Source organism: Saimiri boliviensis, chromosome 1, assembly GCF_048565385.1.
Source record: "Saimiri boliviensis isolate mSaiBol1 chromosome 1, mSaiBol1.pri, whole genome shotgun sequence".
NCBI lineage: Eukaryota > Metazoa > Chordata > Mammalia > Primates > Cebidae > Saimiri > Saimiri boliviensis.
In genome coordinates this window covers 285,004,517-285,021,024 of record NC_133449.1, presented here as the reverse complement: position 1 = coordinate 285,021,024, position 16,508 = coordinate 285,004,517, and the positions used below count along the sequence as shown (strand labels likewise).

General features: G+C 44.8%; 1 protein-coding gene across 2 annotated transcripts in view; it reads right to left on the bottom strand.

Moving 5' to 3' along the window:
* Window positions 1-16,508, bottom strand: part of RETREG1 (reticulophagy regulator 1) — a 140,644-nt gene that overhangs the window by 31,642 nt on the left and 92,494 nt on the right. Inside the window, exon 1 of one of the 2 annotated variants that reach the window (XM_003942909.4) lies at window positions 5,553-7,241. The exons of the other annotated variant lie outside the window; for it this stretch is intronic. Coding sequence (XP_003942958.1) covers window positions 5,553-5,587 — 35 coding nt within the window. The 5' untranslated portion in view covers window positions 5,588-7,241. Of the gene's footprint in view, window positions 1-5,552; window positions 7,242-16,508 lie in introns of those variants that run through there. 2 annotated transcript variants of the gene reach the window in all.

Sequence of the window (16,508 nt, the reverse complement as noted above, 5' to 3'; positions counted from 1 at the left end):
CTCCTTGGGTATGGTAAACAGAGAGACCTTCAGCACATTTTAGGAGTAGCAGCAAGGCATTAGTCACTCTGCGTTTATAAAACAGCAATCAGCTTTCACAGAGGTGCGATTCCAGGAAACTCACTGGGACGCTGCAAGGGTTTAGGAAGCACACTACTTATTAACCAGGGATTCAGATATCTCACACTAAACAAACTCAAAAAACTCTCTTGCATGAAAAACAGACTGCATTGTTCTACATGTTCTTAATCAATTTTAAATATTAGCCCAGCTGGGTCAAAGTAAGACTTTAAAGTGGTAAACATTTTCCATATCTAAGAGATCTTTTCCATGGCTATGGTAGAAGAGTGAAAGAAAAATAAATAATTCCATAGGCCAGGCACAGTGGCTCACGCCTGTAATCCCAGCGCTTTGGGAGCTGAGGCAGGTGGATCACGAGGTCAGGAGTTCAAGACCAGTCTGGCCAAGATGGTGAAACCCGGTCTCTACTAAAAATACGTAAAAAATAGCCAGGCATGGTAGTGGGTGCCTGTAATCCCAGCTACTCAGGAGGCTGAGGTAGAGAATCGCTTGAACCTGGGAGGTGGAGGTTGCAGTAAGCCAAAATCATGCCACTGCACTCCAGCCTGGGTAACAGAGCGAGACTCTGTCTCAAAAAAAAAGAAAAGAAAAATAAATAATTCCTTCCACAAATATTTACTGAATGTCTATTACGCCTTAGAGATATATAAATGAAGGAGCCGTAGCACTCTTATCTTGGCCCACAATCAGTCTCTCATGAGACTGACCTCTGCAGGCTCATGAGAGCCAATATGCTGATTCTCTTTCCAGCTCCACTTTATTTTAATTTTAATTTTAATTTTTAGTGCCTGAGTACATGTGCAGGATGTGCAGGTTTGTTACATGGTAAATGTGTGCCGTGGTGGTTTGCTAAAACTATCAACCCATCACCTAGGTATTAAGCCCAGCATGCATTAGCTACTTTTCCTAATGCTCTTCCTCTCCCCAACCTCTCCCCAACAGGCCCCAGTGTGTGTTGTTCCCCTCCCTGTGTCCACATGTTCTCACTATTCAGCTCCCACTTATAAGTGAAAACATGTGGTGTTTGATTTTCTGTTCGTGCATCAGTTTGCTGAGGATAATGGCTTCCAGCTCCATCCATGTCCCTGCAAAGGACACAATCTCATTCCCTTTTATGGCTGCATAGTATTCCATGGTGTATACATACCACATTTTCTTTATCCAGTCTATCGTTGATGGGCATTTGGGTTGATTCCATATCTTTGCTACTGTGAATAGTTCCAGCTCCACTTTTAGCGACCTTACATGGTGATGCGAAAATCAACCACAGTGGGAGTATTTACACCACAGGAATCCGCAAATGCTAAAGATCAGGGCTTCCCTACCGCAGAGAGCAGACTGCATGACATTCACACACACTGCTTCCTACAAGGCCCAGTGAAGGACTCCTGTGTACTTCTCCTACTTCAGCCACTCCCTCCTTTCTCCTTGGGTGCCAATCCTACTGACCTTTCTGCGCTCACACTGCTCTTCCTTAAGTGCTAAACACACCCGGGGCATCGTCACCACATAACAGCTAGATACGTGTCTAACTGCACAAGCTCCCCAGTGGTCAGTCGCTTGCCTTGGAATCACAACTCCCTCACTTCACGGCTGTGTGAACTTTGTTTACTTCACCTCTCTGTACCTGTTTCAAAACCAAAGGCCAATTACGACCTTTTCAAACATGCAAAAGCTGAAATACACTGGCTCATAGGGATCCCAGCTGCACCCTGGTCAGACTCCTGTGCAAGGCTTTTCTCCTCATCACCCCATTTTTGAAAGAAATAGTATTATTGACAATAGGCTTTGTCAACAATGTCAAATTAAACCTAAAATCTGGCTAATCTGAATTATTAAAACAACTGGATATATTTAAGTCAATTTCTTTTAAACCTTCCAAGAATAAAATTTAGTACAATTACAAATGACGTTTCGGCTTTAAAAGCGCTTTGGGGGTCTTAAATATAGTAACTCTTCGTATATCTGGAACACGAATGTATGGCAGCCCAACCACTCCAGAGTCAAGCGATCACATAAAGCCAATGAGTAGCCAAAACTCGTATTACTAAGTTTCAGTTGTATGGGCTCAGTGGCCTTTGCAGACAAACTTTTCAGCCCTTACTGTATGATAGTCTAGTAGGATGTTTCCCAGGAGCCTGGACTCACAGGTGACATTCTGCTGTTAGTCCCCTCCCCCAGCTCTAGCCTGCACGCCAGGTACTCTCCCACGTGACCGTTTTAACTTTCATTTCTTCAGCCCCTGTTATCTGAAATACTCTTGCTTACTTAGTTTTCACGTTGGGGTCTGTCTCTGCACCCAGGCTGTGTACTCCGTGAGAGCAGGGGCCTGACATCACCCTAGCTCCTGGCACAGCGGCAGGCTGACATTGGGGGCACCATAAAGTCCTACCAAGTGAAGCAATGAACATATGAATACGATGATCCAGGAAGCGCTTCCACAAGAAGATGCCTGAAGAGTTTCGTCTTGGTGCCCAGGGTCCCTCTCCCTTTAGGACAGCTGGAACAGGGACTGTCCCCCTTTCCATACCCTTCAGTTCAGGCTGTTGAAGACATTAGAGGTCCTCCCAGGCCCTGGCTCCAAGGTTGGCCAAGGAACTATTGCACAGCCAGCTGGTACACACTGGCCAGGGGACAGGCTTCCTCTATTTCTTGACCTTGGCTGCTGCCCTAGTCACTGCCCCATTGTTCTTTCTTTCTTCTTGGGCACCTGAGCCTCCCTGTTTGGGCTTCTGTCTTGCTTGTCTGCTTCGAAGTGGCATTCAGGCTCACCCTGTCCCCTCACCTCTCAACCTTGGAAAAGAGCATGGCATCTCCAGAGGCTCTTACTAAGACCATGTATTGCTGACAAAAGATCAACCACAAAAAGCGGGGGTTTCTCCTGGACCTGCCCCATCTCTAGCCATTGGTTCATCAAGTCCATTTGGTGAATATCAAATGGTGCCTTGGGGCCATCAGACCAGGGCACACAGAGCAGTCTGCCCTGGATACCTGCGCCCTACACCTGGATACTTATGAAGCTGCGGAGATTCCGCTTCCACTGATTTTTTAAAACCCAAACTCAGATTTAGCTCACTGGTAGCTGCAGAGCAATCCAGGTCACCTAGTGCCAAAATGGGGCTAAAGTAATATGAAAAACTCAGTGTGAGACTCAACTAGAACCTGCTGCAATCCAGCTCTAAGAACAGACTTTGTCAGTAAACAACTTTCAACAGTTGTTTCTCTTTCAGACAAGGCACCAAAAGACTTGTCCAAAGGCATTTCAACTCACACTTAGCAAGAGTAAAATTCCTTTTCCATTGCAACCTTTTTTTGTTTTTTGAGACAGGGTCTCACTCTGTCACCCAGGTCGGAGTGCAGTGGTCTGACTACAGCTCACTGCAATCTCCACTTCCCGGGCTCAGGTGATCCACCTCAGCCCCTCTGGTGCACACACCAGCTAATTTTTTGTAGTTTTTGGAGGGACAGAGTCTCCCTATGTTGCCCAGGCTGGTCTCAAACTCTTGGACACAGGGGATTCTCCTGCCTTGGCCTTCCAAAGAGCTGGGATTACAGGCATGTGCACGGCACCTGGCCAGTTGTAATCTTTTATTTCTAGCCTATGTTTAAACTTTCCCCTTGCCTGGGATGCCCCTTCTTTCTGCTAAGATAGGAAAAAAAAACAAATATATGAAGTAAGGCAAAGTATATTATATAGAAAACCACCAACTGGTAAGAGCTTAAGTTATCTCATCAAAATAAAAACTACAGGTAGCAGGGAAAGGTGGCACAGGAATATCCTACCTCAAAGGAGAGGGAGTCTCCCACTTTCAATCCACTGTATTACTAATCCTTGGTAATAATCATCATTGTATGTGTATATAATATAGAGTTATATGTGTGTATACAGCTATATAATATCTACACACTCTTATCTGTTTACCCTTTTTAACCAGCAAAGCATTCTTAGAAATTCTTTTGTTTAGTATACATCACAAACTGTTAGTTCAAAATATTTACCAGTAATTAACTACGACTTAATGGTGATAATATTGCATTTCATTAAAGCAACCTTTATCACATTTCCACCAAATCTCTCCCTCCTTTCAACCTCTAAAATGAGTAGGCCGCATAAATATTTATTGCACATATCGAATAACTTATCAATACATTCCATCCTACAAGTCTGTATTCAAAATGCCTATTCTGTGCAAAATTCTATGCAGAGAGCTGGTGGGAACGCCTAGGTGCCCAGAGGAAAATAAAGGTCCTGCTTCCAGAACCGTCTAAATGTCATGGAGGGGACACATACAATATAATACAAGTAAATCGACCCATCATCTCCAACCAAATCTGCCATTTACATTTTTCTGGAAATGTTTTCTTAACCGGTTAACCCATATCCTACTCTAGGCACTTCTATACATGTCACCTTTAAGTACTTGATTTACTGTGTCATTTTATGTAGAAAGTTGTTTCACTGTTCAATTACATGTCAATATAATGTTGATGTATTAGGAAGGAATCAGTAAGAAAACAGAAACTAGAAAACTAGAGAAAAGTAGCTTTAAAGGACTTTATTACAATTGATTATAATCACCACACACACAAACCTGCCCATATACCCATGGCTGAAAGGGGATGCTTGTGTTTAATACAATGAAAAAAATATATTTTGGTGCCCTTGTTCCTAGAGAGTTACCAGTTTCCACTTTCTTTAGCAAGAAAATTGTCTGACTCCTTTTCTTATTTAATAATTTTCTGTCTACTTCATATCCAAATTTCAATGGCCCCAATTTAAATTCCAGTAAAGGCATCTAACTGACTCATACAAATATTCACAGCAATGTGGCTAAAATGTAGACTTTGACTTTGGGCACACAGTTATGCTCATATGATTAGGAATTAATGGCCTGCTTCCTTTCCCTTCTCTTGATCTCCCCCTTCTTAGAGTTAGATATTAATATAAACAGTGATACAATTAATGTGCTGTAAAGGGAGCCCAAGTAATCACAGTTTCAATAATAAGGACTATGGCTTTAACAAGTTTTACAATATCAAAATGGTATACTGGTCCAATGTTTAACCCTTAGAAATGCTTAACAGATCTTTCAAATGCAAAAGGTTTTTAAAAATGCTCAATAGCTTAGATTTCCAACAACCACCATCTAATGTTAAAAATTCACATCAAAACATTCAAGTAGATTCTACATTATGTACCGGGAAACATTTTTTTTTTTTTTTTAATTTCAGGCCATTACTTTCTGATTCAAGAAAAGCACTTACTGGTGTAAGTTTTTAAAAGCACACTAAGTTATTTGTCTCTGGAGTTAGTTCATGCCAAAGAAAATTGTTTCTTAGAATTAAAGGATGACATCCTTAATATTTTTACACGTTAAACTACTTTTTAAATTAGCCATACTATTTTTTAAAAGATAACTAGCCAATGAAACAGACTGAAGAACAAGTCAGTATGCATATATCACAATTACCTGTTGCCTGGTCCAAAGTCTTCACCTTCAGGCATTTCTGCCCTTTAAAAACAACAGTGGTGAGGGCTGCAGCACCTGCCCACCGCAGCTAATGTGGCCAAACAATAGTTTCTTTTCTACTCTAATGCTGACTATCAGGAGGTAGAGAAACCCAGTAGAGACGTTCTTTCCTTTTCGGAAAAAAAGTGCTCCTCCCTTGCTGAGAAAGTGGGTGTTTACAAACTTCCAAACCGCCTGCCTGCCTTCAATGAAGCTAGGACCTGGGTTATTATCACTGCCCCCTTCTAAAAATAAACAGGTCACCTCTTACTCCCAGTACCGTGACAGGCAGCTGGAAGGGAGCTCTGCCCAGCTGCCCCACATTCTCCCTCCAGTCGTGTGAGAAGGTGTCCCTGCTCAGCCAGTAACCTTCATTGGATGACTTCACCTAGGCCCGCCTGCCCTTTCTCTTCCCCCAGCTTTTTTTTTTTTTTTTTTTTCCTGGCATGACCAGGCACCCACCTAAGGGTGGAGTGGCCACAGGAGGTTGAAACTTCACCCTGGGCTATCAAATCTCCTCCTTCGAGTCACAGGAGGGAGTTGGAGAGCAGAGAGCAAAACGGGCTGTACCTGTGAGGGTTGGCGGTTTGTTTGGGGAACGTCTAGCCACTCAGCAAAAAGATCCCTCACTCGAAAAAGTTCAGAACAAAAGCCATTAGGCAATGGGGTTTTGAGAGATATTGTTTTGCAAGAAAATCTGTCTTCGAGTCACGTAGCTTTCTCAGCTCACCAGACGCACGCACACGAATGTTCGTGTGTTCTTCCGGGCAAAATGCTTTTCCCCAGGACTTCCCTGTCTCAAGGTCAGCCTGACACTGGCAGAGGGAAGACTGTGGGTCTGGATATTTTCATAGCTTGGTTGTCACTGAAGAGGGGCGATCCTTCCTTTGCTTTTTTAAAAGAGTATGACAAAAATCAGTTCAAGTCTTGCTCTCAAAAAGGCCAGAAGAAATATTATTGAGATTCCTTTAGGAATATATCCTGAAAGCTTTGGACAAAAAGTTGGAGCTATTTCTTTTTCTTGACTAGGAATACTAGGGATGGCAGAAAGCAAGAACTAATTATTAAGAAACAATATTCTTTTCAAAATGTGTTGCCAGGTGCTCTGGCTCAGGCCTGTTGTTCTAGCACTGTGGGAGGCTGAGGTAGAAGGATCATTTGAGCCCAAGAGTTCAAGATCAACCTGGGCAACACAGTGAGACCCCATCTCTACAAAAAATAAAATTAACTGGGCCTGATGGCATGTTCCTGTGATCCCAGATACTTGGGAGGCTGAGGTGACAATTGCTTGAACCCCAGAGGTGGAGGCTGCAGTAAGCCAAGATCGTGCCACTGCACTCCAGCCTGGGTAACAGAGCAAGACCCTGTTTCTTTAAAAAACTAAAATAAAATCAATTTTAAAAATAAAAAAAATAAAAATCTGTGTATTGCATTGTTATATTATAGCTAATCCTAGCCTGTTATCTGTATCTAACGTATGTTTTACTTTTTTTAAGTGTTTGTTTTCGAGACAGAGTTTCCCTCTTGTTGCCAAGGCTGGAGTGCAATGGGGTGATCTTAGCTCACTGCAACCTCCACCTCCTGGGTTCTAGTGATTCTCCTGCTTCAGACTCCCTAGTAGTTGGGATTACAGGTGCCCACCACCACGCCCGGCTAATTTTTTGTATTTTTAGTAGAGACACGGTTTCACTATGGTGGCCAGGCTGGTCTCAAACTCCTGACCTCAGGCGATCCACCTGCCTCAGCCACCCAAAGTGCTGGGATTACGGGGGTGAGCCACCACACCCAGCTTATTTTACTATCTGTATTTGTCAGAGACTTTCAACTACATTAAAGAAATGAAATGTCAAAACAAATAATATCTGCTTTCTTTTGGATAGTGTTAGTTATTCTGTGATGTATGCATCTCATGATTAATAATTCCTTAAAGCATTTAATATTTTACACAAGATACTTCAAAGTCTGAGGTGAAGTAGGTGTGGTTACAACAGACACACACCTGAAATACCAGGAACTTGAAAGAAAACAGTCATAGACTGAGTTCTAAAGACTGCGGTGTGCGAGAGCCTCTCAGAGGCAGAGCAGTGTGCCATACTATTAGAAATTCTATGTTTTTAAATAACTGAAAAGTTGAAATGCTGAAAATATAATATTTTGGCACTTGAATAAAACCTTATCAGCTGGGTGCAGTGGCTCACACCGGTAATCCCAGCACTTTGGGAGGCCGAGGCAGGTGGATGGCCTGAGGTCAGGAGATCGAGACCAGCCTGGCCAACATGGTGAAATCCGAGTCTACTAAAAATACAAAAATTAGCCAGGTATGGTGGTTAATGCCTGTAAGTCCAGCTACTCAGGAAGCTGAAGCAGGAGAATCGCTTGAGCTTGGGAGGCAGAGGTTGCAATGAGCCAAGATTCCACCACTGTACTCGTCTAGGCAACAGAGCAAGACCCTGTCTCAAAAACAAAAACAAAAGCAAAAAAAAAGCCTTATCAACACAAAAGGCTAATTCTCTTATCTAACTTTCAGTTCTGATCATTCTGTCCCATAAATTTTACTTTTTCTTTCTCCTAAGCTTCTAGTTTGCTATTTCTTGAATACCTGAATGTAACTGTCACTGATCTTAGCTGCTGGTTACCACAGAACTAAATATATCCCTGAGACCTGCCTCTCAGTTGTAAAGGTTGATGACCTGACTCCGTGCTGTAACAGATGAATTAGCTATTACCAACAGGAAATATTTACTATTACAGACAGTCCTCAACTTAGGATGGCTCACCTTATCATTGTTTGACTTTACAGTGGTGTAAAAAATACATTTTCAGCAGAAACTGTGCAACAAATTTTGAATTTTGATCTTTTTCTGGGCTAGTGACATGTGGTGGCACACTCTCTTGTGAAGCTGGGCAGCAGCCATGAGCCACAGCTCCTGGTCAGCCCCACGACCACGAGGGTGAGCAGCCGGCACTCTGCAGTGAGCCGTGCTGCTGGCTGCTTCTGCCCAACCACAAACTGATGTAAGTGTCCGGAGCATATTCAAGGTAGGCTGGGTTACACTTTGATGTTTAGTAGGCTAGGTGGATTAAATGTACTTTCAACCTTGATATTTTCAACTTAGGATGGATTTCTCAGGCCGTAACCCCATGGTGGTTCAAGGAGCACCAATACTTTGTTTTAGTGCTCCTTCGTGCATATTAAAATTGCTTGTTCCAACCATGGAGTCCCCTTTACATATATTTGTGGTAATCTGTATTAGTCCAGCCTCATATTACTGTAAAGAAATACCTGAGATGGGTAATTTATAAAGAAAAGAGGTTTAATTGTCTCATGGATTCGCAGGCTGTACAGGAAGCATGGCTGGCATCTGCTCAGCTTTGGGGGAGGCCTCAGGAAACTTACAATCATGGTGGAAGGGGAAGGGAGAACAGGCACATCACATGGCCAGAGCTGGAGCAAGAGAGAGAGTGACGGGGAAGGGGCCACACACCATTAAACAACCAGATCCTGTGAGGACTCAGTCACTAGGGCAGTATGAAGGGGGGATGGTGCTAAACCATCCATGAGAGCTCCAGCCCCATGATCCCATCACCTCCCAGCAGGCCCCAGCTCCAACAGTGGGGATCACAATCCAGTATGAGATTTAGTAGGGACACAGATCCAAACCACATCAGAGGGAAAACAAGGACAGCACAGATAACAGACCCTGAGTGTAGCTACACAAATGACAAGTGTCCCCCCACTGAGGGCCTAAAACAGCTTCTTCACCCAGATAGCACCTTTCACCCTGCTGGAGACTAAGGTGCTAAGGGTTTCCTCATTGTTGCTAACCTGAAATCTACTAGACATCCAGAACTTAAGGACTCACAGAATTCAGATGTGGGAGAGATCCTGAGTGCCACTGAAGTGATCACCAAGATTTTTAGTGCTGAAACTGTGGCACAGCAAAGCCAGATGACTTGCGGGTGACAGAGCCAGGAGTCACCAGGTCACTGTACCTTGGCTGTGTATCCTTCCACTCAGCAGAGCCCACACATGCTGCAGAAGTTCAAAGGGGCAAACACCTCCACATTTTAAATTTTCCTATATATACTCTCTTTCCAAATGTATGTCCATTTAATATTAGTAATATACTTTAAATGAGCATTTTTATTCTCCTTTGCCATTTCATCATGTAGTATGCCCTAGAAAATCATTGCCACTTCAAAGCCAAATGTTCACCTTTCTTGACATCTTTTTCCCCTTCACATAATCATCAGTCTTTGAGAAGCTGTTTGGTAGGGAAAAAAAAAAAAAAAAAAAAAGAGTGATGGCTGAAAGAATACAAGAAAGAAAATTGAAGCCAACCCTCCACCCACTGACTCAAGAGTCTAAGAATTCCTCATCTCCACCTTCCATAGCCCACTAAAGACTCTCAATGTCACCAATACAGAATTTGTGGCCCAGGAAAATTCAGAGTATGTATTATGCACTTTGCAAAAGTGAAAAAAAGGTATGAAACTAGTATCAAACCCAAGATATTTCTGGAACAAAGTGGAAGAAGACATTTTTCTTCTTAGATTAGACCAAAAAAAAACCCACACTCAAACAAAAATCAAAAGATCAAATGACACCTATGCACGTGGTGTAAATGATGCTATCTATAATGGCAATCTGATGAATGATGAATATGTGTGCCCCGCTGCTGAGGGAGAGGCGGTACCCACTCTCTCACTACCTGCTTCGTGGAACCACACTTAGACTTGTCCTAGATCAGTGGCTTTCAAAGCAATACAGACTTTTTCCCCCAAAATACTATGTTATAGCAAGTCTTAATACGTAAAAGATACAACCACCAACCCAACAAGAGTTCCCCAGGTTTAAATGGGGGCAGGTCACTGACACATGGTCTCAATCCCTGCAAAGAGAGCCCCGACTCAGGTCCTTGGAACCGCAGAGTTCCTCAGGCTGCCTTGGCAAGCAGCGTCCCGCCTCATCTGGACAGCCAGCGGGAGAAAGCAGAACCTTTTTTTCAGTCTCTTCTCAGAATAATTAGATCAGACTTAACCCAGTTGCCCATTGTATCTTTTTAACTCTTTTTAAGCTTAGCACACAGAGTGTTTTCCTCAAAGCTCCTTTTAGCCCAAAATAGCCAGGACACTCACACCAACACCCTGAGCCTCTGAAGCTTCCCTGCCCCTGAGCTCGTCTGTGGGCCGCCTCCATTCTCGACCTGGAAATACCACTGTAGTCACTCTATTTCCCAGTCTGCCGGGAACAGTCCCAAGGTGCACCTCTTATCCTGGTACGACTATTAACAGGCCCCTCTCCGTGTCTCTAGACAGGCCATAAAATTGTAGGGTCATGCAACGTATCACTATTTGCTTATCCTGCATAGTCAGAACTTTGATTTCGCTCAGTGTGTTATGGTCTCAGTTGGGACCAGCAACTGGAACCATGTCTTTGCCACAGACCATCACTTTGGCCAGCATGAGCATCTCACCCGTTTCCTGTCCAGCCTGTGCCATGCCTGCTGCCTGACCCTGTTGTGGGTTAGCCTGTGCCTCCCAAAAAGCTATGCTGAGGCCGAGCTATCTGGAAAGCATGGCCTGGACACAGCGGACTGCAGCCATCCAGGGGATGCTGGAAGATAGGCCAGCCCCAGTGGGAGAGAAGGCCAGGAGAGCAGGCCATGGACTTGCAAAGGTAACACTGGGGAGGGGTGAGGAAAGACAGAAAGACAGGTGAGGAGTCACAGCCTGCAAAGGCGGGTCCTGCCCCAGACTATTTTGTCATGCTGATCTCTGTGGTGGTGTACTTAATGTCCTTTCTAATCAATAGTTGTTTTAAGAAAAGTTCACTGACTGCTGCTATTAGGATGGTGCCAAAGTAACTGGTTTTTGCCATTAGAAGTAATTTAAATAAAAATAATTTTTAAGTTGCGATATTTAGCGCTTAATGACCATTTGCAAACATGGTGCAAACTGTGAAGTCTGTGAGAACCCATCTGCCCCTCATTTGTGGCTTCATTCCAGGAAGGGTGGGGTGATGGCAGGTGGAGAAGAAGAGCAGGAAGTGGCAGGGAATTCGGAGGACAGGAGTAGCCTCGGGACACACGGGGGCGGTGGGGAGAAGGGTGGGAGCTTGGTGACAGCTTAGGAAGGCCAGAGAAATAACTGCAGGACACAGGGCAGGGCTCAGACCCCAGGCCTTGGCCAGGGCCGCTGAGTTGTTCTGCATGGAGTCCTGCATTTACTGAGAGTGCATTTACCAGAACACGGTCTTTATAAATTCTGGTTTGTGACTCCCTCTAAGTCTTGTGGGTCACCTGGAACCGGTTTTATTCCTACTTATTTCCTCATGCCTCTTCTCCTTAAAACTTCACTGCTATGCCTCTGATATGAAGCTACTTTCCTTCTCTATCTGTCCTCCTTCCCATCCTTTTCCCCTCCCATCCTACTTTCCAAATTCCTCATAACTTCTCTAAAACCTTCACCCCCCCCCCCAGTTTAAACACTTGTAAAATCCAAATTCCCTAGGGGTCAGCATTGCCAGCTGGTTCAAGCTGCCCTTCGCAGAACTCTCCTGTTCCTGAAATGATCTTCCTGTGGCTTTCTTATTTAAAACTGTCTTCTAAGGTGATGTGGCATGTGCATTTCAGGGGTGAGGCTCCTTGACAGAGAATCTTTGGTTCCGAGGCATTCAGAACGAATTGTCGTAGCAGAAGAGCTCTGGCTCAAGTCTCGCTGCTCTGAGCCAACATCAGGAAGTGGAATTTTTCAAAGTCCACACACCATAGAGACAGAGTGCTTTGTGGACAGTAGGGACAGGAGTGAATCAACAAGGGTGGCCCACAGCTCAAGACAAACCTTATCTCCTGAGTTTAAAAGGACAATGCAACACGGGGGTAATTACATATAACCTTCTGTTTAACTATGGGTTCTGTTACACATCGCTCTTCCTTATTGCATGGTGCTGATGTCAACTTTAAATGATTTCAGTCCTTAAATAGCAACTGATAAGATGCTTCTTGGTTATACATTTACCTGGTAATTTTTGGAGAAGTCAAATTGAAAGGGAGCCTTTGCAGCTTCACAGCTCTGGAAGTGAATCAGTATTTCCATATTCACTTTGGGAGTGTGGGCCCAGGGACCAGAACACCTCCACTGGGTACCCTTTGCCATGCACCATCCGACAGCCTTGTGGCCTTGGCTGCATGAGCTTCATCTGCTGAGCCAGCCTTGAAGGGGGATGAGAGATTGCCTCAGACACTGAAAGGACTTCTCCTCCAAGCAATGGGGCTTGGGAAATTGGGGGATGGTTTCTGGGCCACCATCCTGTGGTGTCTAGGCATTTTCCAAGAGGAAGCAGCTCCTGGATAAGCATTTGCTACCAGAATACGCTGAGCACCACGCTGATCTTGGTGCATGGAAAAAAGAAGGCCTTGGCTTATGGGCTCTCAGAACTGCTTCTTAGGAAGGGCAGACGCCTCCAGTAACCTATTGGGCTTTCGTTTCCTCATTGCCTCAAACACTGTCTGGAGATAAACCACGTGTTGGACAGGTACAGTTTATCATCTGTCCCCTGGGAAACATGGGGTTCTCTCCTTCAGGCCCCCTCAGGGTTCTATATAATGTAGCAACTTGAACGTATCCAGTAAGAGGTTTCGCGTCTGTTGGGGTATGAGCAAAACACCTTCAACAACTAGAAAAAGTCATGAACTTTAAAAATAGAGCAAAACAAACCCAAAACTTGAATCTTAAAGACTCTCAGAAGAGAAACTGGATCCAATAAGACTCTGATGATGTTACTCCCCAGTCTCCTGTCTCCACGCTAATTCCTCATAAGGAGTTTCCTCCAGCATCTGGCAGCCCTCTCCTATGGGCAGACACAAACATGCTTTATGTTAATAATTTTTTTTGAAATAATATTGGGGACAGGTGCAGTGGCTCATGTCTGTAATCCCAATACTTGGAGAGGCTAAGGTGGGAGGATCGCTTGAGCCCTCAAGTTTGAAACCAGCCTGGGAAACATAGTGGGACCCTGTCTCTACAAAAATTTAAAATAGTTAACTGAGTATGGCAGCACAAGCCTGTAGTCCCAGGTATTCAGGAGGCTGATACGGGAGGATCGCTTGTGCTGAGGAAGTCGAGGCTGCAGTAAATTGTGATTGCACCACTATACTCCAGCCTGGGAGGAAGGGAGAGAGGAAGGGAGGAAAGGAAGGTGGGAGGGAGGGAGGGAGGGAGGGACGGAGGGAGGGAAGCTGGATTTACATAAGAGTTGCAAAGACAGCTCCTAATCCCTCTCACCCAGTTTTGCCCATGTTAACATTTTACATTGCCATGGCACGTTTGTAGAAACTGAAAACCATTGGTATCCTATGAACTAAATTCCAGACTTTGTACGTTGCTAGTTTTTTGGTTGGCTTTTGTTTTTCACTTTATCTGTGCCAGAATACCTGGATACCTGGATACTGAACCACGCCACATTCCGTCTTGGTATCAGCTTGGTCTCTTGTGGTCTATGAGAATGACCTGGCCTTTCCTCAGCTATCATGGCCTTGACAGCTCTGAGGAGTGTCAGGACTGTTCTGCAGAGATTCACCACTTTGGAGTTGTCCGATGCTTTTTTCATCATGAGGCTGAGATCGTGGGCTTGGGGGAGAAACCACGAGGTGAAGTGCCCCTCTCATCACATCACATGGGGTCTCGTGATGTCCAAATGGCATCTCACAGATGTTGTTAACTTGATCACTTGGATAAAGTAGTTTGCCAAGTGTGCAACTGTAAAGTTATCATTTTTCCCTTTCCAACCTCCATTCTTTGAAAGCAAGTCACTAAATCCAATCCAGGCTCAAAGAGGGAGGGAGTGTGGCGCAAGGGACAGGACTCTCACTCCTGAGCAGGGGAGTATCAACGTACAGCATCTGGACACTTACAAGGAAGACCTGCCTCTCCCCTCCCCACAGCTTACTAATACTTGTGTGTTCAATCATTTATTTCCATCAGTGAGGATTCACGTTTACCAGATAATGTGGGTGCTAATCCAGTGCTCTGTGATTTTCATGCTCACACTGTTCCAGCCACAAACTTGTTCTTGCCTCCCCTTTCTGTTGACGACTCCTCCAACCCCAGGTAATCTAAAGGGGCCACCTCTCTGCCCTCTCAGCAGGGTTCCCCTCAACTTGTCCAACCCTGTCCTGCCTTCTAGCTGAGCTCAGCCTTAACCACAGAGCAGCCAGTCCCCTCGAAGATGATCACACTTCTTCCCAGCCAGCATCAGCCCAGCCAACAGGTGACACCAGCAATGAACGCAGAGACTGAGCTGAGCCGACCAACAGGGCAACATCCGTGCCCCAGTGTCCACCTCCACCAACACACGTGAGAAGGGGCGACACGTGTGCTCCTGATGCTGTGAGCGTCTCCACTGCAGTGAGCCGTGTGAATCATTTCCAGCATGCTCCTGCGAAAGCCGTGAGCGACAGCCTGCCATCTCCCCCTCACTTTGATAAAATCTCCAAAACTTAAACCACATCCAGATTTCCTTTCCATGTGTGCCACTAGTCCTTACCTTTCATGTTTCTTTCCTATTTTGAGTACTAGAGGAAGTCCAAGTTTCAAAAATAGAAAGGAGACTTGGCTTCTTTACATCCATCTACTTTTAGCATCAAACCATGGCAACGTCATACACACAATCCATCATACATTTTCATGGTGGGTTCGCACTGCCAGACACTGCTTTCGGCCTCCTGATTTATAACCAATGAGAATTTCCTTCTATCAAACGTGGTTTTGTATTATTTCTAACAAGACAATGAAATCACAAGTTGTGTTGAACGCTGTAGAGGGCAGTGGCCTGTTTAACACTCCTGCTACTCCAGCCTCTGTGTCTTTCCCAAGCAGTTAAAATCTCAACATCACCCTAGTCCTGAATGTAAGTGAAGAGGAAGGGATGTACTGTGCTAGGGCTGTACGAGAGGCCAGGAAACAACATGGGCTTGCCCGCACCTACAGGCGGCTGTGCACGGGGGCACGCTGTGCCAACCTGCGTCCTCCGGAATGCTCAGGTCCGCTTCTCTCCTCCCCCCCAGGAAAGTGCATCTGGCCTCATGTGAGCAGATGGACAGGGAGGCCCTACCAACAACAGGAAACCACTGTTCCTAGTTCTTCACAACGCACCAGTTACAAACCCTAAAGGCACAAGCGAGGCTCCTCTTGAGCAAGTCAGCTGGGAAACATCTTCATTAGATGAGTTGGTGTCTTCCTCTGCCCTGCCTGAAAGTCACGGGCCCACATCTACAGGTCCCCAGACAAACACTGCAGCAATTTAAGCAAAACTGGGGATGGAGACTCAGCAGACACTGGGTTCCTAGGGGTATTAGGGTTCTTCGGGAAAGGAGAATGAATAGGATGTATATATATAGAGAGAGGTATTTATTTTAAGGAAATGGCTTATGTGACTGTGAAAGCCTGCAATCTGCAGGGTAGGTCAACAGGCTGAAAATTCCAGTAGTTGCCATCTTGAGTCTGAGGGCAGTCTGCAGACAGAATAAGGCCTTCATGTAATTGGACGAGGCCCATTCACACTGTGGAAGGTAGTCTGCCCTACTCAAAGTGCTCTCTGACTTAACCACGTTGATCACATCTAAAAAATACCTTTCCATCTACACTGTGTGTGACCAGACAATGAGGCACCACAGCCTGAGCAAGCTGACATGAATCTAACCATCACACTAGGGAGATCTCCTGATGACCATGGAGGGCCATTGCTGTGAGTATCAAATTGCTCAGGGAGATTCTGTAGAAAAACATTTTGTTTCCAAGAAAAATCAATCAGTCTTGATCCACAGCCATGCCACTGAGCAGATAAGAAAATCTCCAGTCTCATTGGTTCATTCATCACAAACTTACTGGGGGCGCATTCTGTGCAATCTCATGTGA